The sequence below is a fragment of the Rhipicephalus microplus genome, chromosome 4, assembly GCF_043290135.1.
Source record: "Rhipicephalus microplus isolate Deutch F79 chromosome 4, USDA_Rmic, whole genome shotgun sequence".
NCBI classification, from domain to species: domain Eukaryota; kingdom Metazoa; phylum Arthropoda; class Arachnida; order Ixodida; family Ixodidae; genus Rhipicephalus; species Rhipicephalus microplus.
Window position 1 is genome coordinate 104,736,853 of NC_134703.1, and position 22,237 is coordinate 104,759,089.

At 47.1% G+C, this 22,237-nt stretch overlaps 2 protein-coding genes across 2 annotated transcripts; both read left to right on the top strand.

The window, feature by feature from the left end:
- The first annotated feature begins 6,127 nt into the window (after window positions 1-6,127).
- LOC142814397 (uncharacterized) lies at window positions 6,128-8,729 on the top strand. Its single transcript, XM_075893139.1, has 3 exons — window positions 6,128-6,195; window positions 8,354-8,626; window positions 8,688-8,729. The coding sequence occupies exons 1-3, from the start codon at window positions 6,166-6,168 to the stop codon at window positions 8,727-8,729; spliced, it is 345 nt and encodes a 114-aa protein (XP_075749254.1). The 5' UTR covers window positions 6,128-6,165.
- Window positions 8,730-8,757: 28 nt separating this feature from the next.
- On the top strand, window positions 8,758-10,726 carry LOC142813970 (uncharacterized). Its single transcript, XM_075891935.1, has 2 exons — window positions 8,758-8,903; window positions 10,310-10,726. Exons 1-2 carry the CDS (start codon window positions 8,786-8,788, stop codon window positions 10,708-10,710), a joined length of 519 nt encoding a protein of 172 aa, XP_075748050.1. The 5' UTR covers window positions 8,758-8,785; the 3' UTR covers window positions 10,711-10,726.
- Window positions 10,727-22,237: the final 11,511 nt, after the last annotated feature.

A 22,237-nucleotide genomic window follows, 5' to 3' on the forward strand; every position in this document is an offset into this window, starting at 1 on the left:
TGACATGTTCCAGTAACAACTGTGGCACGTTTGACGCTACGCTCGAACCGATTCCCTCGGCATGCCTGAAAAAGAACATTCTCATTCCCCATTGTATAGTGTCAGTCGTTGATGGACGAGCAGGTGTGTGGACAATGAACAGTTCTATGGAGCCTGCAATTCTGCCAGGCGGCATGAAACTTGCAGTATTTAGACCCGAGTCATGTACGACGCTGGTTGCGCTTGTTGATGCTACAAGCCAAAATGAACATCTGGGCTTAGAAGGTTCAGAAGATGCCCAATTGCTACAAATCATCAGCAAGTCACTTGACCAAAGCGAACGTCATACACTGCTCGACATTCTGTCTAAGCACTCGAAAGTGTTCGATTTTTCTAAATACAGCCAAAGACCCTTAATACCAGCATCCCGGATACGTCATCAGATTCACACCGAGTCGGCGCATCCCATTAGGCAGAAACCTTACCGAGTGGCACCATCGGAGCGCAAGATCATCAACGAGCGAGTCCAAGAGATGCTGGAAAAGGGAATAATACAGGAATCGGCAAGTCCGTGGGCTGCTCCCGTCATCCTAGTGAGAAAGAAAGATGGTACGTGGAGATTTTGCGTTGACTACCGCCGACTGAATTCTGTTACCAAGAAAGACGTCTATCCACTGCCGCGCATCGATGACGCTCTAGACTGCCTGCATTCCGCGTCCTACTTTTCATCTGTCGACCTGAGATCAGGTTACTGGCAAATTCCGATGCACGCAGCTGACAAAGAAAAGACGGCATTTGTTAGGACCGACGGACTTTACGAGTTCAACGTTATGCCATTCGGATTATGTAATGCTCCTGCCACATTCGAAAGATTTATGGACTCTATATTGCGTGGTTTAAAATGGCATATATGCATGTGTTACCTTGACGATGTCGTAATTTTTGGACGTACGTTTGAGGAGCTCAACACTCGCCTAGACATCGTGCTCAGCTGCATTGAAAAAGCTGGTCTTGTATTGAATTAAAAAAAGTGCCACTTTGGCGAGCGACAGACATTGGTGTTAGGACATCTTGTCGACAAAGATGGCATTAGACCTGACCCACAAAAGACAGCGGCCGTTGAATCGTTCGAGCGTCCTAAATCTGTGAAACAACTGCGTAGCTTCATCGGGCTCTGCTCGTACTTCCGCCGGTTCGTACCCAAGTTTGCGGATGTTATTCACCCCCTGACGAGCCTTCTACGCAAGAACAGCCCGTTTCAGTGGACCTCCGAGTGCGATGCCGCTTTTCACAAGCTGAAGCGTTTGTTAACTTCGCAGCCAATACTTCGGCACTTCAATCCTTCGTCGCCCACGGAAATTCACACAGACGCAAGTGGCATTGGTATCGGTGCCGTTCTCGTTCAGCGTTCTGGCAAGAAGGAACACGTTGTGGCGTACGCAAGTCGTTCTTTAAGCAAGCCTGAACGCAACTACACAGTGACCGAACAGGAATGCCTAGCGGTAGTCTTTGCCGTGCAACGGTTTTGCTCATGCATATATGGTCGCCCGTTCACTATCGTCACAGATCACCATTCCCTGTGTTGGCTGGTCAACCTTCGTGACCCACCCGGCCGCCTCGCACGATGGGCCATTCGTTTGCAAGAACATGTATTCACCATTTCATACAAGACTGGCCGTCTACACGCTGATCCGGATTGCCTCTCGAGAATGCCGCTACCATCGACAGATTGTGAAGGCGATAACTTTGACCACCTTATCGCTTCTCTGTCGTCTGGCTTTCCCGATGCCGTGACTTTCGCCGCTGAGCAGCGTAATGACCCAAGCTTGAAAGCTCTCTTCCCTGGAGCGAGAAATTCATTAAGCGAAGGCCGATTCTGCGTCCGAAATGGTCTTCTTTACCAGAGAAACTTGTCCACGACGGGCGCCCGCTTTCTGCTGGTTGTTCCTGCGTCCTTCCAAATGTCTGTTCTGCGTCTCACGCATGATGACCCCACCTCTGGCCATCTAGGCACCGCACGAACACTTAGTCGCACGAAAGAGCGGTTCTATTGGCCGAAAATGAGCAAGACAATTCAGAACTACGTGGCCAGCTGTACGCAGTGCCAGAGCCACAAGCGGCCATCCTCGGGTCCAGTTGGTCACCTGCAACCTGTAAAGCCTCCCGGTTCTCCTTTTGAAAAGGTCGGCATTGATCTGATGGGACCATTTCCACGCTCCTCGAAAGGTAACCGGTGGATAATTGTATGCGCTGACTACCTGACGCGGTACTGCGAGACGGCTGCCTTATGCTCCGCCACGGCAGTCCAGGTTTCGGAGTTCCTGTTGCATTCAGTCATCCTCCGACACGGACCTCCTCGCGTGATAATAAGTGACCGTGGACGACAATTTACCGCTGATATTGTCGAATCATTACTTCGTTTGTGTGCCTCCAAGTTCCGACACTCAACTGCGTATCATCCACAAACTAACGGCCTCACCGAGCGCACAAATCGAACGGTAATCAACATGTTGTCAATGTACGTCGCCTCCGACCACAAAAACTGGGATGAAGTTTTACCATTCGTCACGTACGCCTTCAACACGTCGAAACACGAAACGACAGGCTACAGCCCTTTCTATCTACTCTACGCTCGCTCACCTCGACATACGCTGGACACTATCTTTGCTTTTGTCGTCCATGACAATTTAACAATTGCGGAAACTTTGTGTCGTGCGGAAGAGACACGTCGACTTGCCTGCCTACGTACACTGGCAGCGCAAGAGTCCTTTAAAACTCGCTACGACAGTCAACATAGGCATGTAACCTATGCCCCCGGTGATCTAGTGTGGGTGTGGACCCCAATACGCAGACGTGGCTTGAGCCAAAAGCTACTGGCACACTACGCCGGTCCTTTCGTGATACTCCATCGTCTCAGCGAGGTCAACTATGAAATTGCACGTGTCACCACTATTGCCGACGTTCATGCAAGACAGAGGTGACGCATGTTGCCCGCCTGAAGCCGTTTACACGAAGGATGCAAGAATGACTCGCCCAGAGGGCTTCGTCTGAGGCCGGAGGAATGATAAGAAGTATCACTACCAGGAAAAACAAGGGAAGCGCGGGTAGAGAATGAAGACGATGTTGCCTTCACTGCGATCCCTCTGAGTGGGTACGAGCCATGGCGGTGGAGATCGTCATCATCATACGGTGATTGCGGAATCAGCGCCCATTAAAAACTACCACTAAGTTACCTTGCCTTGTGTAACAATATATGATGTGTTTAAAAAATATGCCTGCAGATACTCAAGATCAAGGGCAACGCGAAATTTGCTCGCCTGTTTGATATATGTGCTTGTGTGTGTCGGCAGATTACCAAAGAATATATAAGGAAGTTGAAATAATTAAAGCTAGAGTTAGACAAGAGAGGTAATTAAGTAAACTGGGAGTCACCACTAATTTTTCTAGAGTTATCGAAATCTAACCAATTTACAGGCGGAACCAAAACCGAAGCACCAATGTCGCGTGCAACCGACAAACTCCAGGAGTCGTACTTCAGGAGACGTACCCCAAATGAACCCTTTATAAGAACGACTGTAGTGGCGTTAGTTCTGCATAATGTTTATCAACTTCCGTTGGCGACGTGTGTTGCCATGGCAGGCGCAGCCTTCTGAGCCTAGAAACGAGGTAGCTCGATGTTTAATGTAACGCCACTTACTCATTTTGGCAACTTCGTCTATTGGCGTTTCGGTTTCGTCGGCAAGATGGAACGGATTTCAGAGGTGTCTCGTCTTGTTTTAGACGCAGTCGCTTACTTCCATGACTTTATTCTATTGAAGCTATACGTCAAGGAGGTAGGAACTAACAGGTTTTTGCAGATGCGCTCGGAAAGCAGAAAAAATCGACAGTGCACTGCCAGGCCGCAATCTGGTTGTCTGCCTCGTTTTGTCGAAGCAGCATTCTTCGAAGTGAATGGAGCAGAGGCGGTCACCTTCCGTAGCCTTCCAGTGGTGACATGACATGACATGACATGAAATGACATGACATTTCTTCGAACAGCACGTTCCCAGGCGGAACGCAGCGCACCGTCTTTCGGAAACCTGTAACACGGGTAATCATGGCATGGAATATTCCCTACGTTTGCGAATTCCTCGATAAACATGCACCGAATTCGTTATTCACTCGCCAAAAAAAAATATGTATGCACGCCGTCAGTCTTGTTTTGTAAGACAAAACCAGAAAACTTGGAATTCAAAGGGCATTCAGACGTCTTACTCGTTCCAATGTTTGATACGTGCAGCCATAGACTGCAAGCTAGTGCTTCGTTCATAAACTTAAAACTCATGAAAAACGTCGTGTCAGCGAGCACTTAAAGCTTCATGTTACCTTCCATAGAGCTTTACGCATGTATTACACGCATGCGCACCTTTAATATCGTTTCTAATTTAACAGCATACGCGAAAAAACGGGCGATCGTCAGTGAATGAAGCGAGAATACTTACACGTAAGAAATGATCCCAGGCGTCTTCTTGATGCGATTTTTGCAGCCATAAGTGACGCACGAAGTCACCATGACCTTGTAAAATTTTTAACTGCTTTACAAAAGCATGTCACAGTCTCCAAAGGCCACTGCGAGGGTGGAGCTACAAAACGCACTTTGTCGTCTGCTTCCGAGTCTTTCCTTTTCCAATATGGCAGCGACCGGCGTCACTTATCAGGGCGCACCTCCAGAAGACATGGTATACAACCTCCTTGGACGATATATGTGTCTGCGAGGCTCGTGTTGGCCAGTGTTGAGCGAGGCTTCGGCTCAAAAGCGAATACGACTGCATAAATAATGCTTCTCCAAAACAAAACATTTATAAGTGGATTTCATTCACGAGTATTATATTCTAAAATAAACGTCCACTCACCTTGACGACACAACTGAACGGCGAAGAAAAGAAACAGACGACAGAAACGGGGCGGAAAGAACCCTTGCTTTGTCGTCTGCCTGCCAAGTTTAGCGGCCGTTGGTTACTTCTCACGCTTCGTAAAACTGTACATCAACGTAAACGGTCCCATAGTTATAAATAAAACACGTTTCTGTGAAATGAAAAAAATAAATAGCTAATTGCGTGTTCTTTTAGTAAGAAATTAATCATTTTAACGTGAAGCCAGACGCGTCTTCAAAGTATACAAATCCAAGTCAAGTTTGAAGCTCACGTATCCCGTCATTCCCTTGCCTCCAGCAGCTCACTAGCGCCAGATTTCCCTCTAGATATGGTTGTGAGAAACTCTATGCTCGAGGCCGTATTCCCAGTGCTCCAATGAGGCCCCATAAGGAATTCGCATAGACGGTGGCGCCAGATTTTCCTCTAGGTATTTTTGTGAGAAACTCGATGACAGCCCCACATCTAAGCCAAACCCGTTGCCAATCAGCAGCTAGTTCGAGTTCTTGTGGCGGCGTCCGCAACGTGTCCCACGTAAGTGTATTTGGCACGCTATGGAGCGCTTATGTGCGTATTTGGGTCACCTTTAACATTGTACAGATTTAGTCACAAGTCCGCAGCAGACGGACGCAGCCTGCTAGCCATTTGCAATGACAGGCTGCGTCTGTACGGCAGATGCGGACGCGCAACTACATCTGTCTATTTTTATTTCTTGACGAGCGCAAGCATTTGATAGATTTATTTGCGCGTCCGCATATACCATACGGACGCGGTTTGCAAGCCATTTTCAATTGCAGGCCTCGTCCTTAGAGCTACTGAGGACGCTCAACTAAATATGCATATTTAGGAGGTGCGACTCCGCTCCTTGAGGCGACCAGATAATCTCACATTGCCGGAAAGCCAATTCATGCTGGCGGTGTCTCGCGGTGGAAAAGGGAATTGCCGCAGTATCAGTTTCACAGCTAACCGGTCGTGGCGCCTTCATTTGCGTGCTGCCTTAGAGGGTAGGGCGCGTTGCTCGCGTTGCTTCAGTTGCGCCACAGTCCCGGAGCGGAGACGCGGAGCGCGTTCGGCCGCGCCCTGACGGTAGCGTTTCCTTTTCTTTTTTTCGTGGTTGCGGCTTTGCGCCGAAACGCGTCCCCAACTCAAACATCTCTGTTAGAGCATGTTGTTCTTGCATTTTATGTGACCTTATCTGGACGCTTGCGGACACTCGCCACAACAAGAGTTTCATCTCCTTCCAGCACGGTACAGACCAAGCTTGTGACAACGAGCCATGTGCGACTTTCCAACGAGTGAAACCAAGGTGAGTTTTTCTCATTGCCGTACTGAAAGCTCTAGCGAAGTTTTTCTTTAGAGCTCGACGCTTGAGACGCGCGGCACTACTGTGTTTCTGTAGACAAAAACTGGGCAGAACCACGTGCGTGCGTCTCTATCGATTCGTATACAACGCCCCGCTAGAACACTAGCTAGGGGTCTGTTCCATTCACCATGTCATTCATTGCAAAACGTGCAGGAGAGGGGCAGCGTTGGTTGACGATTTTCCTACACCTATATCACTGACGGTGCCGGGCTGGTGCAGTCGTGCGTGCAGCTGAGCAGACGGGGGGGCGGAAGGGATACTTAAATGAGAAAATAGAAGATAAAAGTGAGCCCTGTAACTGCCTGCATCTGAGTGCGACACCTCAACAGGATTCAAAGGGATAGGGACAAAGATGGGGACACCCACTTACAAACTAAATATAAGATAGAGAAAGATGGGGACACGGTCGAAGGAATGCGAGGACCGGGTCGCCACCTTTTGTCTATCTTAACTTCACTGAGCAGAAGACGCAGTGTACCCGCTTCTACTAACGCGGTGTGTTTTGCCGAGATGTTTGCGCCTCATTATATGTGCACATGTGTTGTTTGCCATCGGTTAGTGTTAGTTGGACGGTGCAAACATTAATACGGCTAGCACCTTTTCGGCACCTTTTCATTCTTAAGGGGTGTCGCACTCTGCCTGCACCGACGAACTCGCATCGAACAATTTCTGCACTTCTCGTGCACAGCCGCGAACCGGTTCCGACTGGTGTAGGCGAGTTGAACGGACACTAGCACTGCTCTCATACTGCATGGCTCTGTCAAGACTTCCTCTTTGTAGAGTGAGACGGTTCAGCGTAACGTGTATATCTTTCGAATTTCATTTATGGAAGCGTCGTTTGTACGTGTGGTTGCAATGCATTTACCACTCGCTCACTAGTGCTTCAATTCTTGAGGTAACGAGATTTGTTTTATTCAAGGTTTAATGCACCGGTATGCCAACCGTTTGCCAGCGGAATTTCGGTGGGTCGGAAATCTTGCAGGTCTCCGTAGCCATGCGCGGTCGACCTAACACGCTGATATAGAAGAGAGTGGCGTTCACGTTCCAGCACAACCGTGCTTCCACGGGGTGGGTTCACCCTCAACAACTAGATTTGCAACATTACAAGGATGAAAATAGCGAGAAAATAGGCTCGTTGTGGGCGCTAACGCTATGATATTACCGCGTTTTAATACATGATCCACAACTTACTATTACTGAAGGCTGAACATATATAAAGGAACTGTAGTAGTGTATTAACTTGCCTGGAGTTTAGATGGCTTACACAGAGCCGTTCTTTACTACAAATAATGTGGGGCATTTAATAGGCACATCTTGGTCACCTGCACAACCTGCCATTTTTTAAATGCGAAGCATTTCTTAGCGAACTTCGGTGACTTTGAGCGTGTCCGTCCGTCCGTCCGTCCGTCCGTCCGTCTGTCTGTCTGTCTGTCTGTCTGTCTGTCTGTCTGTCTGTCTGTCTGTCTGTCTGTCTGTCTGTCTGTCTGTCTGTCTGTCTGTCTGTCTGTCTGTCTGTCTGTCTGTCTGTCTGTCTGTCTGTCTGTCTGTCTGTCTGTCTGTCTGTCTGCCTGTCTGTCTGCCTGTCTGTCTGCCTGTCTGTCTGTCTGTCTGTCTGTCTGTCTGTCTGTCTGTCTGTCTGTCTACAACTTTGCTCGCGTTTTGCTAGCGTAGCATCGCTGCGCCCAGCGTGCGCGCGCGTAAGCGTGTCCAGTGCTCACCGCCGTTTCGCTAGCTTCACATATACCAAGTTTGGTATTACGGCACGTGAATGGACAGCGAAGCTATGCGACACGTCTAAACATAATAATAATTGTGTCATGTAAAACATGACTATATGCTACGCTCATAGCGTGGTCGTGGCCGTTTCGCTAGATGCACATATATCAAATTCGTTATCAGGTGACGTGAATAGATGAAGGTAAATGACACGTCCAAACGTGATAATTATGACATGAAAGTCATGTACGGCATAATTTACCACCGCCTTGTATTGTTGTGCTAGTTTTAAAGTGACATATTAATCTACATCATCGGTACTTCACATATCAGTGATTCCCAATGTACGTGGGATCTGACGGTTTTTTTTTTAAATCTGATACAGACGGAGTTGCAGCCAAGTGGAGACGTGGTGGAAGGTTTTGCAGCAGCCGCTGGCGGCGTCAGACGCGTTGCTTCCCAGATTGACGATTGCGAGGAACATCATACGGGGCTGAAGGGCGATCCCATAACTTTACCAGACGCGGGATCAACGGACAGTACGGAACAGAACATGGGGCTGAATGGCGATCCCATGACTTTACCAGACGCGGTATCAATGGGTAGTACGGAACAGAACATGGGGCTGAATGGCGTTCCCATGACTTTACCAGACGCGGTATCAACAGACAGTACGGAACAGAACATGGGGCTGAATGGCGATCCCATGACTTTACCAGACGTGGTATCAACGGACAGTACGGAACAGAACATGGGGCTGAACGGCGATCCCATGACTTTACCAGACGCGGTATCAACGGACAGTACGGAACAGAACATGGGGATGAATGGCGAGCCCATGACTTTACCAGACGCGGTATCAACGGATAGTACGGAACAGAACATGGGGTTGATTGGCGAGCCCATCCCTCTACCAGACGTGGCCTCATTAGAGAGTGAGTATAGTTGCCTGTCCGGTCACTTCGATATTCCGCTTTCAGTTTGCTGCATGGAGCATTCTATTGCACTGTCGGAGCGTTCCGGTTTTACTAAAGCTACCTGCAATATCGGGAGCAGGATTTTACGATGCATTTTGTTTGTAGAGGCACTCGACTAGTGACAAGTGGCAGTTGCAAGGCCGTGAATCACGTACTTATGGAGCATGCGGTCACAGATGCCTAGGTTGGAGGAACCAACAGCACTGACATAGCTGTAGTAGGGTGAAGGTTCAAAGGAATTCAAGCCCCTCCTAAATTATTGAATTTTTCGTGTGTATACATACACACTTACGCACACAAGTCAGCAAAATCACCCATGAATCGACTCACTCTGACTCAGGTCGAGCCGTAAGTCAGAGTCTTGAGCTAGTCCAGGTGAGTAATGTTTTGGTGAGCTTAAGTCCGTGTGAGCTCCGCATTTATGTGCCGACCTATAATCATATCTACTCGCCTATCACCAGTATTATCAGCCTTATATTGGCTTACGTTTGTGCGTAATTCGATGCACAAATATGTTAGCGCAGTAGTGTTCATGCGCCACCACACTGTTTACTGACCACAGGCCCACGCAAACTCATTCATGGGACGCTCTTGATATAAGTATCTCGTGTAAGTCGCATGCTTCATAAAAACGTCCTTCCTTGGTTTCAACCCCTGATAACTCATACTTGAAGCTACAAGATCGGAAGGCGTATCGTAGAGCACCGATTATGAGAGGTACTGGTTCTAAAGAACATTTACATCATGGATGGGAAAGCTAATCTTACGACAGTAAAATCACTCTAGTCTCAATGACGTCCACTCAGGCCCAGGTCAAGCCGCGACTCAGTGTCTGAGTGAGTCCAGTTCAGAAAGTTTGGCGAGTCTGAGTCTGCCTGAGTTCTGCTGAGCGAAAATTCAGTGAGTTTGAGTACGAGTGGCCTATCAGAGCAAGTTGTGTTGCTTGAGTGATCGTGAGTGAGTTCCAATTTTTTGCTGACCTATGCTTACTCATACAAACACGCGCACGCACATATATGAGTACTCCTGTGTCCGATATCGAAACAAAGCTTTCATTTTTATTTATTTGGAGGGGGGAGGAGGTGAATGAGTCCCACGAGCATCAATCTCTAGCATAAGCGTAACACCGTTCGAGCGGTAAAGTCAAGACGAAAAGGGCTCGCTAAAAAGCTGAAGCGATTGACAACGGTCAAATAAGGTATGCACGAGGCTAAAGACAGCCTGAATCATAGTGTGCTCGCAATGGTGTTCCTTGCAAGAGGCGTTTCAATCGATTTCTTGTGTGATAACACCAAAACCAGCTTCCCAGGGAAGAATAGTTTTCTTTGATAAAAACAAGCACCTCGGTCTTTTCTCTTCTACAGGTCAAATGGCTGAAGCCTTCCCGAGCCCCGACAGCGGTGCACCTAGCGACGTGGATTTTAGGTTTCAATGCCATTGTGGCGGTTCTTGCACCCGGTTCTGGCCTGTGCCCGATGGTGCCGTTGGTGTGGAGACCATTGGGCCGCCTTTGTTTTCGCCCCACGACCGGCGTCTTTTGTGCTGCTGCTATTGCATCTCGAAATTCAAAAAGAGGCGCCACCGGGAGACGCCAGAGGTCGTGAACTTGTGGCGGCTGGCAGGAATTTGCAGCTTCTGCTACGAGTTGTTCCACTCTGCAGAATTGCTGGACAACCACGTGGCCGCGGTGCACCGCCGGCCTCCCGACCAGGAGCGCGTCAGCGCGTCGTCACGACGGATTGCGGCCATCAGGATGAGGATATAGACAGACAATAGAGGAGGTGGGGGGGGGGGGGGAGCTGATTTGAGGGTGTAGGGAAAACGAGCAGCGGGAAAGTGCTGGCAGGCAGGTAGGCAGGTAGGTAGGCAGGCAGGCAGGCAGGTAAGCAGGCAGGCAGGCAAGGACCGAGGAAGCACTCGTGTTTACCACTTCTCCGCTTCCTCAGTAATTTGTTGCCTGCAACTTTCGCACTTCTGTGCTTCGCGCTGCTCAGCATAACCATGAATGAGGATATAGGATTGTTCGTTCGCCGTATCTCAATCGACCTAGCCTTCTTCTGTAATGGCGGGGCACCGCCGATGGTGGTTGGCCTTAGCTCAAATTCGTTCCCCTTTTTTTATTTATATCTTCTTGCTTTCTAGTACGTATACAGATAAAATGTTACGTCAAATTAGCGCTCTGCGTGGATTATAGCATAACGAAGGTGACGTGCTTTAGCGGTCTGGCAAACAAATAAAAACTATACGGCGAATAAATCCATAGTGATGCCATGTACTTTTTGGTGTCAGCAGTTTCTTGCTCTACCGGCAATAGTTTTCTCCGTGATCTTTTCATATTATCTAAATTTATGTTTGCGGCGTCAATGAACAAACAACCCCCACTCCTCCCACACACACACTAAGAGAGAAAGAGAGAGAGAGAGAGAGACGGACGGATGAAGAAATGGTGTTCAATTGCCGTTCTTCGTCCGCGCTTTTTTTGCGCAGTCTTTCCGTGCAACATCTTTTTTTTTTAATCTAATGAGTGCTCTTTACTTTGCTATCCGCAAAAGTAACGTCATTCAACGCAAACTCAACTTTCTAGGAGATGTATCAAGGGCAGGGGCGTAGCTAGAAATTTTTTGTGGGGGTGTGAGCTCAACCATACTTTATGTACGTTCATGCTTGCTATTGTATGCACACAAGCGATCAAGACACCACCCGGTGTTTGTAGTGTTTTTACTTTTGTATCCTTCTGGGCCTGAATGTGGACAATGTTATCGTTTACTATATAGCCGGATTGCGAACACTAGCCAATGACATCCGCCATTTCGCGAGCACTATACACCTTTTCACAGAAAGGAAGAAATGCCACCATGACGGGCTGCGCGCGGGAGTACAAAGGCTAAAGGCACAACATCCACAGTGAAGTTTTGGTGGGTCACACCAATTCGCGCAGCCCGAAAAGGACTATATGGTTGCGCGCAGGGAGCCATTTTAGAAGAGGCCGATAGCTGCCCTCCATTATGCAGCACTAGCTCAACATTAGCCTAATAGTTTCCAGTAGTTCACACACACGGAAAAGCATTGTCAAACATGAACAATAGTTTAGTTGAAATAAGCAAGCAATAGTGAACAGGCACTACGCCCAGTGAAATGTCGCGAGTGTGACAAGTCGATATTGCTTCAGGTGGAAACCTTACATGCCTCACACGAGCGTTATCTTGAACGAAAAGCTAGCGTCGAGGTGGAATCGCTTGAAGTGAGCACGAAATATCGCGCCTCGCCGATCGAAGCGCATGATGTCAACTTCGTCTTTGTAGCGTTCGTGAGGCTGAAAGTGTTCGCTGGCTATATGGTGCTCGGTAAAATGGTCACACTGGGAGTCTTAGGCGAATGCAGCCTGTACGATTTTTAAGCGAGAGCCTTAGATGCATATAGTTTCATTAACCATAGCAAACTGTGGCGCTGCGATCGTTCAGCGACCTTGAGAACGGAAGGTAGTACTTAAAATTTGCCTAGTCTTCGTGCTTGTGCTTCTCGAATGCACACGAGGATTTCTTTATTTTTGTGCTTTGGTTTTGTTTTGAATAAAAAACAAACCGTTTTGAACTTTGTGACGAAGCGCAACTGCTAAATCTTTGATGGCGGCGAAAATGCCGTAGGACCGTGTGCTCAGATTTGTGTGCACGTTAAAAACCCCATGTGGTCAAAACTTCCAGAGCCCACCACTACGGAGTCGCTCATATTCGTGTGGTGGTTTTGGCTCGTTACATCAATCAATCAATCAATCAATCAATCAATCAATCAATCAATCAATCAATAATCAATCAAGCGCTCAATCAATCACTCAGCTGCTAACCGTTTGCTCATTGGCTGTGTTCCAAATCTGGACAGCAACATGGACAGTCTGCACAAGAAGCTTAGAAGACAGCTTGGAGCCCACGTTTTCTGACAAATAGAACACGTCTAGAAGACGTCTTCGTGACGTAACGCCACCTCACGTCGAGAAGAGAAAGCTAAAAAAAAACAGATGCAACTGTTATTTTTAACTTCTTTTGGCTTTGAATATACAAAAAAATTAAGCGGCCAGCTGTTACTATAGAAAATAGGCGAGAAAAAACATATCTGACAAAAAAAAGCTAGTTTGAAAAACCATTCCCGGTTTTGTACAGCTAAGACTTAGTTGAACAGCCTGGAAAAGTAACAGTGCCGCACTAAAAACCACCTGGCTTCCCACAGGATTTACTATTTAGCAATGGGATTCAATGTGTTTCTATCAAGGAGGTTTAAAAAAAGAATTGCTGGAGTGGAAGCTCCCGCAATGCTTTGCCAGCAGTAGTAAAGCCTGCTTTTGCCCTCCAGAGATCTCAGAAACATGCTGTTTTCTGATGGTGCCCACTTAGACATCAAGCGGCTTTGATTTGTTAGTCTAAAGGCTACGTTAACTATACTTTAAAGGATAGTGGTCTCCGAAGAAATAATGGTAAAAGACAAATACCAGCGGCTTAATCTCCCATGAAATTTTCCCTTATTTCGAGGCTTACTAAAAAAAACTAGTTACACAAGGACGAACTTTGACCATTATCCGACCCTAAAAAGGTTGCCTCGTTAAACTCGCTGGGCATGCGAGGAAAATGCTCCTTCTCAATCGCCAAAATCTTAACAGCTCATCATGCCCCTAGTAAGATGGTTGCCATATCCACCATCTTACGGTTGGCACGACTTCACTCGTGATAAAGAATTTCCGCTCCAGCAATTTTTTTTAAACTCCTTGGTTTCTATGAGCGGTGTGCAATTGTCCTGGGAAGCCACGCGATATTTATTGCACTGCTGTAATTTTACCTAATTGTACCACTGCATGGCCTTCTGCTACGAATAACTCGGAGCCGTTTTTAATAATTACCTTTTTTCAAGAGATTCGATTTTTTCACCTATTTCCCATCCAGTCCATCCAGCAGCTCACTAGCGCCAGTTTTTCTTCTAGGTATTATTGTGAGAAACCCTATGCTCGAGGCCATAATCCCAGTGCTGAAACGAGACTCCTTATTAAAGGGGTCGTGAGACGCTCGCTCTAAAGCGACAATGCGAAGCCACCGGCGTCCACACGCACTAACTAGGTGATGTCCTCATAAGTACTTCTTCGCCTATCGAGGAACGCGGAACTGTTCGGTACGTGCATGCGTGCAATTGGGACACTCGTCAGCGTGTTTGTAATACGCAATCAGCGCTAACTTTAACTGTGACGTCATACTTTGAAGCATACTTCCACATATAAAGGCTGCTGTGGCCATATGTCCACCTTAATTTAGGATCCACGGCACTTCCCAGTAAGAGTCACCACACAATCTATATTTTTGCTGATGCGACTGCACAGTTGTTTGGAGTGTATTCATGTGTCTGTAGTGGTTTTATTAAAAACTACTGCATGCATTCAGCCTTCATTTATCCTTGTTTGTCACATGTTTTGTTGATGAGCATAGCTAGCATGAGTACCTTTTGTCACAGCAATTTTCTGGCACTTGGGCCTTGCGACAGCTACGCCAATTCCGTTTCTTGGCCTTATTCACTTTGAACTTCTTGCTTCAGTGCCTTCAGGGGGGCCACAGCACCTTCGGAAAGGCTTCTTTTCATATTCACTGCACTTATGCGCTTCTCCAGGTTTCCGACTTTTGCTTCAGCAATTTTTAATGTGATCCATCTTTTGTCAAAAGCAGACAATTTCAAACGTCAGTTGAATTCAAGCTACCATTTTGCCGTGCAGATCAACCACCAGAACAGTTGCGTTTCCGGGTTGGGTCCTTCAAATCTTCTACAAATCTTCTACACTTGCATTGTGAAGCTGAAATTTATGACTGAATTTACACGTTTCCACAATTACAGACATCTTCGAGCAGCAGTGAACTTTAACTAGTTATCCTACTTTCACGAAGAGCTTTTCTCCTGGCAATGACAGAACCAAATTCTTGTGAATTTTTTATGCTTAATGCCAATTATTGGTAAAAATAGGCACGATTTCTTCTATTCAGTTATTTCATGTGCCTTGAAGCTTCAAACGCTCAACATAGGATTGAAAGCTCTCAACTTCAGAGTTCAATTTATCTGATCTGCAGACAGGAACATGACTTGGCTGGAGAAACAAAAACGCTACTTGCCGAACTTTCAGATTCCTAGCTGGCCTTGTGTTTATGGCACATGCGATGTTCGTATGAAGCCACCGCATCTTTGTGGGTATTGTCCAGCAGGCTCCGTGAAACAGGTCTCACGCTGATTGCCAGATTAATTGATGCACACTAGCAGCAATGACTCTGCAGTGAAAAGGCAAATAATTTATTGACCAGAAATGTTTCTTCATTTATAGGCAATATTGTGACACACATAGGACCATGTGTGGCTATCAACATTTCTATACTGCTTCGCGATAAAACGTCATACAAAAGCTTGCACCACGACGCTAACATCCCTTTCACTATGCGTATAATTATTTGCTATTCTTTTATTTACTCATGCTAAATTTGATTCAGTTATGCTTTATTAGGCGTATAGGTTAGCTCATTCGGGGTTTTTTATTAGGTTTCTTTCATACACACTGTCACACAAATGTATATGAGACTCGGGTACAGAAAATTCGATTCATAATTTCAAGGCTGCGTGAAGTCTTCTATGACTTTTGGAAAGCGGACATACAGTATCCATACATCAGACCCATTAGATGTCAACAACTATTTTTTACATCCACTGTTAGCAAAGTCTGGTTCAAATTTTTTGTTCACCGCACAGATATTCGATAAGAATTTTATTCAAGCCATGTCTTGCGGGTGCAGACAATTTCGGAATGCCACTGATAAAAATGTGAGAATTTAAGTTTTTCAAAATATTAAGTAGTTTGACTACATTAATTGCAATGCATTGCATAGTGGCAAAAACCTACACTTGATACACAACTTAAGTGCAAAAGACTAATATACCAATGCTTTTTTTACATTTAAATTTTCTTATATCTTAATGCTATTGAGCCCTATTCAAAATAGGCCCAAACTAGGTCGACCTCTGAGCTGAACACTTGTTGCTAAGTGCTGAAGTCCTTGAAAGAAGAATGTCGAATAGCAGTTGAGGCAATAAATTTGAATCCCACGAAGGTTCACAGGTGTTGAAACAACAAAGAAAAGATATGTAATGATAACATAATCAAAGGGCAACAAAGTTGAGAACGTCAAGCCAGAGGTAGCACAGCAGGCACTACTGCAGAAAATAATTTACCAACTCTCCTGCTACTTCCCCACAGTACTGTACTGGTACAGTAAATTTAAATTGCCTGTAAGGTCTACGCCGTGCCTACAATATATATTTGAAAAAGAAGAGCCATGCGAAAGCCAATCAAAACCCTTGAAATGTTCACTTCGCAACTGAATGCCTTTTAATCATGCAATACTATCTTGAGACCAGCGCACATCCACAATAATACAGTGACGAAGGAAACATTGCGCAGTATAGCTTGGAAAGCTTTTCACCGAGTTCTTGAATGCTAGTGCTCACCTCTATATGCATGAGCCGCGCTCGAAATTTTCCTTGCGTACTTTATTATTACACAGTATGATGAACTAACTTATACACAAATCCTGCTGAGTTCTCAGTTTTCTTATCACTGCTGCACGCATAAAAAAGCAGTCACGACACATGATGGCCACAGCTTAATAGAAATGAGAAGAAACATCAGTAGGCACATGATAACTAATGCATACGTTACCACAAAAGGGAACAACCATAGGTCAAGTGATATTTGGTCATGAGTCTGCATCTTCTTTCTGAAAGGTGCCAGAGTTCAGCGTCAATTATATATAGTTGCAGCAATTCAGCTGCACGCCAGCTAGTAATAAATAAATACGACTTTGAAAAACACGGCTAAAATATGAATTATGACTGTAACAAACACAGAACATGCAGCGTGCCACAGCAAGTGCTTATTGCACTGCTTAGGCTACTATGATGAGCTCACACGTTTATAAAGACGTTTTTGAATGCAGCACGAGCCTAGTACAGCTTGCAACGTGCCATCTCTGCATACTGTCTGCTGCAGTGTGCATACCTGTCCAGTCGTAATCAGGTGGTCTCACAGCACTTTGTTGGACGAAGTTACGGCAGTCATAGCCAAACGCCCACTGAGTGTTGCTTTCTTTGCTCTGTCAAATCTATGCCACTCTTTCACGCAGCAGCTTAGGCAGCGCCAATTGAAATGCCGACGCATAGCTTTTTTTCACCAGTTAGCCTAAACTAAGCATAGCTAGCACCATATAACCAAATGAAGCCAAGCATAAAAAACTAAATTTCCTCAGCCCAGCTTGCCCTTGTCACATTAAGCCAAGTTAAACTTGCCTTGTTGTGCCAAACTGTAGTAAAACTACTCAAGCGTAGTGTACCATAATATAACCTGTAAAAACCAAGCATAATCAGATTAAATTAAGCTCATTTAACTAAACATAGTCGTTTGCTGTTCTCGTGTTAATTCATGTAACGCTTAACTGAGCCGAGGTGAGTCAAGTTAGGTATATACAAATCTAATGAGGCATAACAGAATGGTATCACTTCATTTAAGACGGGCATAATTAGCCTTATAATAAAGAACTGTGACAGTCAGAACTGTTATTTGAAACCAGGTAGGAGCGTAGGCCTCGCCAGCGAAAGCAGCGATAACGTCCGGTGCGAGCGTCTCGTGCTTAGCACTGACGATGTGTTTTCCGAGCCATGCATGACCCACTACATTCATCATTACATATTTCCCCCTCGCTGAAGACGGAGTCAAGTAGGTGTTCTAAGGTGTCGCGAGAACAAGTGGTTCGTGATACGGTTTGAGATGATCCACGTGTACGATTTCGCGTCCTCGGTGACGCAGGTCCGGAGTAGGCGTGAGGGGTTCGATCAGGTAGTTGACAGCGGAAGTTTTCTCTATGACGCGATAAGGCCCATGGTACCTGCTGACGAACTTTGTAGAGGTACCAGGAGCAGCAGTGGGAGGCCCCCACAGCCAAACAAGAGAGTTGGGCGAAAACTGGTAGTGGGACCGTCCATCGTCGTGACGAAATTTTTGTAGACCTTGTTTGCTTGTGTTGTAAGGGCGCGAGCTAATTGTCGCCATTCTTCCGCGCACCGGGTGGCTTCGGAAACTGGTGTGCCTTCGGATGAGTCGGGTAAGTAGGGGAGAATGATGTCGATTGGAGATGATAGCTCTCGACCATAGAGTAAAAAGAAGGGAGAAAAGCTGGTCGTCGCTTGAGGTGCCGTGTCGTAAGCGTACGTTACGATAAGGCAAACCTAATCGCGGTCGAATAATCCAAGTCGAGTTCCCCATGAGCCAGAGAAGAAAAGCCCAGGAAGAGGCTGATGTTACGACCGGCCCTGGGGAGCCAAGCAGGGAGAGTTTGGGGGAGAACCGGTTCTTGACCTGACGGTGTCGTCCACCCCCACCTCCCCATTCGGGTTCCTCCTCGCCGGGAGAGCTCCGGGGTCTGCTGTGCGTTCGTGACCATATTTGGTAACATTTTGGGGCGCCGGGACCATATATGGACCTCGTGTTGGGTTGGGCCACTCCCTGTGTTGTGAGAGGTGTTTTCCCCTCCCTCGTGGCCGAGGTGCCGGCGACACCGTATTGGCTGACGATGCGGACAAGGCGCCCAGTGTCAACAACGTGGCGCTATAAAATGCCGAAGACGTTTTGTATCACACGCACACTTCTCTCTTTGGGTCAGTTGACCACTTCTCCACATGTAAATAAATCTCTGTTGTTCGTTCGGGCGCTTCTTCTCGCTGAATTGTTGGACGATGGATCCTGCGACGGGGCCAGCTACCGAAAACGAGACCGGCAGGACCCGGAGTCCCAACAACTGGATGGCAGCGGCGGGATGCTGATAACCCCGAAAGCGACCACTGGACGAAGTGAGCCCGAAGTTCAACAACGGGACGACAGGAGAAGGATGACACGAGCTCATCGACTTCGAAAGGGAATCGAACGGCACTTCTGAGAGGCACGACGCCGGAGACATGACTGCGAACTGGGTGAGTGCCGGCTTTCTCTGTTAAATTTTACCAGGCATTTACTCTATGTGTTAAGTAAAAGCTGGTAGAGAGGGGCTGTCTTGGTCATTGGGTTAACAGGTAACTTGCGTCAGGCAGAAATTGTGTGATAGCTTGGTTAAGCTCTTTCTGTCAGTGGCGTCAAGGTTAACAGTGACAGGGCAGGATTCCGTGTAAGAGCTTTTGAAGCTTTATTTGTAGACTAAGTTAACGGAAAACTTGAGGCAAGGCAGGTATCTAGAGCTGTCGTTGCCGTCAAGGTTAATTAGTTGCAGGACAGGAATCTTTGTGGAACAGAGACAGCGGTACTGGAGGCAGCCATGAATCTGAAATCCCTGCGAAAGTCCATGTTGTTGCTTCTTGCAAGGGAGTTGAATCTGGAGGTGTCGGACTCTCAAAGAAAGCCAGAGCTGATAGAGGCGATTCTCGCATTGGGGGCGGAGGATGACGAGCTGTCAGAATGTGTCGAGGAGATTCAGGAGAGGCAAGCGGCAGAGGCCGAAAGAAAGGCGGCCGCGGCCGAGGCTGAAAGGAAAGCGGCAGAAGCCGAGGCAGATAAGATGCGAAAGCACGAGCTTGAAATGAAGCGCCTCGAGCTAGAGATTAGCCATAATAGTAGAACAGGAGGCAGCGAGGCATCCGGTACCGCAGAGCGGGTCAGGTTCAAAATGACGGACCTAATGAGATCGTACAAGCTAGGGGAGGACATTGGGCTGTTTCTCGTCAACTTTGAGAGAACTTGTGAAAGGCAAGGTTTCAGCCAGGATACGTGGCCTCAACGCTTGTTGTCCCTACTTCCGGGGGAGGCCTCAGAAGTAATCGCGCGCCTCACGAAAGAGGAGGCTGACGAGTACAGTGAGGTAAAGTCGAGCCTTCTCAAGAAATACAGGTTGTCAGCGGAAGGTTTCAGACAAAAATTTCGCAACGCCGTAAAAGAGAGCAATGATTCATACCCGGAGTTTGCTTACAAGTTAATGGCCAACATGGGGGAGTGGCTGAAAGAGGCAAAGGCGTATGGGAATCATGACAAGGTGCTCGAGTGTATCAGTCTGGAACAATTCTATCAAAGGTTACCAGAAAAGGTGAGGTTCTGGGTTCAGGATAGACCAGACGTGAACACCGTAACAAAAGCCGCAGAGCTCGCTGAAGAATTCGTTACGCGCCGCGCCCTCGGGGCAAACAGCGAGCCTAAAAGGGAAAAATTCCTACGGCCGAATAAGGCGCTGTTTAGAAAACAACCGACAAGTCTCGCACAAAAGGGTGAGGAAAACAATTCATCTAACCATGGGGCGTCGGCAGAGGCAAGCAAAAGGAAATTTGAGGCGAGAAAACCGGCTGCTTGTTTCAATTGTCACGAAACAGGGCACTTCGCGAAACACTGCCCGAAAGAAAAGGTGGCCTTTTTATCTATAAATGAAGCCGACGAGAACATGAAGTTGTTAGAGCCCTATATGTACGACCTTACCGTGAACGGCAAGCAGTGTCGGGTTCTTAGAGACTCCGCAGCCACTATGGACGTAGTTCATCCGTCTTTTGTTCAGTCCGGACAGTATTCAGGAGACTGTGCCTGGATTAGACAAGCCGTAGAAGCAAACAGTCAGTGCCTTCCCGTAGCTAAAGTTGTCCTTAAAGGCGCATTTGGAACATTGGAAACAGAAGCCGCGGTATCGCCATATCTACCCCCTCAGTATCCTTACTTATTTTCAAATAAGTCAGATCAAATGCTGAAGGAGAAAGGTCTAACGTTGGGAGAAGGCATAGTGCAGGCACTGACTAGATCAAAGGCACGTGCGCTGGCTGCGAGAGCAACATTCACTGAGGCAAACAAGCCTCAAATCGACAACGGGCCTGGTTGCGAGTTGGACACCACGGAAACAAATCGACTTGTGCGAGAACAGGCTGCAGAAGCCGTAGTCGCGGAGGCAACCATTCCTAAAGGCGACGTTGAACCTCCTCCCGAATTGGAAGGGGTCAATTACGCCTCGTTGACCGAGCAAATAGAGAATGCCATTGCTCCCAAGCCGATTCCTGGTAGTACAGAGGATAGCACAGAGGGTGACACATTCCATGTACTAGGAACTACAAAAGAGTTGTGTGTCATGCCAACTTCGGATAATTTCAGTCGGCTGCTGCAGGTGAGCCCCGCTTCATTAATAACCGAACAAAAGGGTGACCCAACGCTTAAGCAATTCCAGGACAGTTCGAAAGAGGGAATCGCCAAACGAAATGTGAGATTCCAAGAGAGGAGCGGCATACTCTATCGAAAATATCTAGATAGGCGAGGAGTAGAATTTGACCAGGTAGTCGTACCTCAGGCGTATCGTCAGGATTTGCTTAGTTTGGTGCATGGAGAATCATGGTCAGGCCACTTAGGCGTAAAGAAGACGAAAAATCGTCTCTTACAGGAATACTACTGGCCTGGATGCTTTAAAGATGTAGAGAGGTTTGTAAAATCTTGCGATGTGTGTCAGCGAGTGGGTAAGCCGGGAGATAAGGCGAAATTTCCAATGAAGCTGGTACCCGTAATCACGGAACCCTTTCGTCGGTTGGTAATTGACACAGTAGGTCCTTTGCACAAGACAACTTCAGGCTACCGTCACATCCTGACCTTAATCTGCCCAGCTACTAAATTTCCAGAGGCGGTCCCGCTAAAAGAGCTAAGTTCCGTCGAAGTAGTGAACGCACTTCTGTCCGTGTTTGCCCGGGTAGGCTTTCCTGCCGAGATACAATCAGACCAGGGCACCATTTTCACGAGTGCCTTAACGACAACCTTTCTAGAGCGGTGTGGCGTGAAATTATTGCATAGTTCAGTCTACCATCCGCAGTCGAACTCGATAGAAAAGCTTCACTCCGTGATGAAGCGAGTGTTAAGAGCCTTATGTTTTGAACGGAAAACTGACTGGGAAATGTGCTTACCTGCAACGATGTTTGCACTAAGAACTGCACCACATGAGACAACAGGGTTTACGCCAGCGGAACTTGTTTACGGCCGCAGACTGCGGTCTCCTCTTCGTATGCTGAGAGAGTCGTGGGAAGGTCAGGGTGATGATCCTGTAGTAGTGGAATATGTCATCACCTTATTGGATCGTCTAACAACAGCCCAAGAACTGACCGAGAGTGCGATGACCAAAGCACAGCAGAAGGCTAAGCTTTACTACGATCGGACCGCTAAAGCACGACACTTTGCTGTAGGAGACAGGGTCATGTTGTTGAGGCCCTCCCAAAAGAATAAGCTTGAAGTGCAA

Excerpts from the sequence above, each read along its gene's own strand:
- LOC142814397 (XM_075893139.1), top strand. The coding sequence starts at position 6,166 with ATGTGCGACTTTCCAACGAGTGAAACCAAG. Across the intron at positions 6,196-8,353 it reads TTCCAACGAGTGAAACCAAG|ACGGAGTTGCAGCCAAGTGG; the intron begins GTGAGTTTTTCT and ends AATCTGATACAG. Across the intron at positions 8,627-8,687 it reads CCATGACTTTACCAGACGCG|ACGTGGTATCAACGGACAGT; the intron begins GTATCAACAGAC and ends TGACTTTACCAG.
- LOC142813970 (XM_075891935.1), top strand. The coding sequence starts at position 8,786 with ATGGGGATGAATGGCGAGCCCATGACTTTACCAGACGCGGTATCAACG. Across the intron at positions 8,904-10,309 it reads AGACGTGGCCTCATTAGAGA|GTCAAATGGCTGAAGCCTTC; the intron begins GTGAGTATAGTT and ends TCTCTTCTACAG.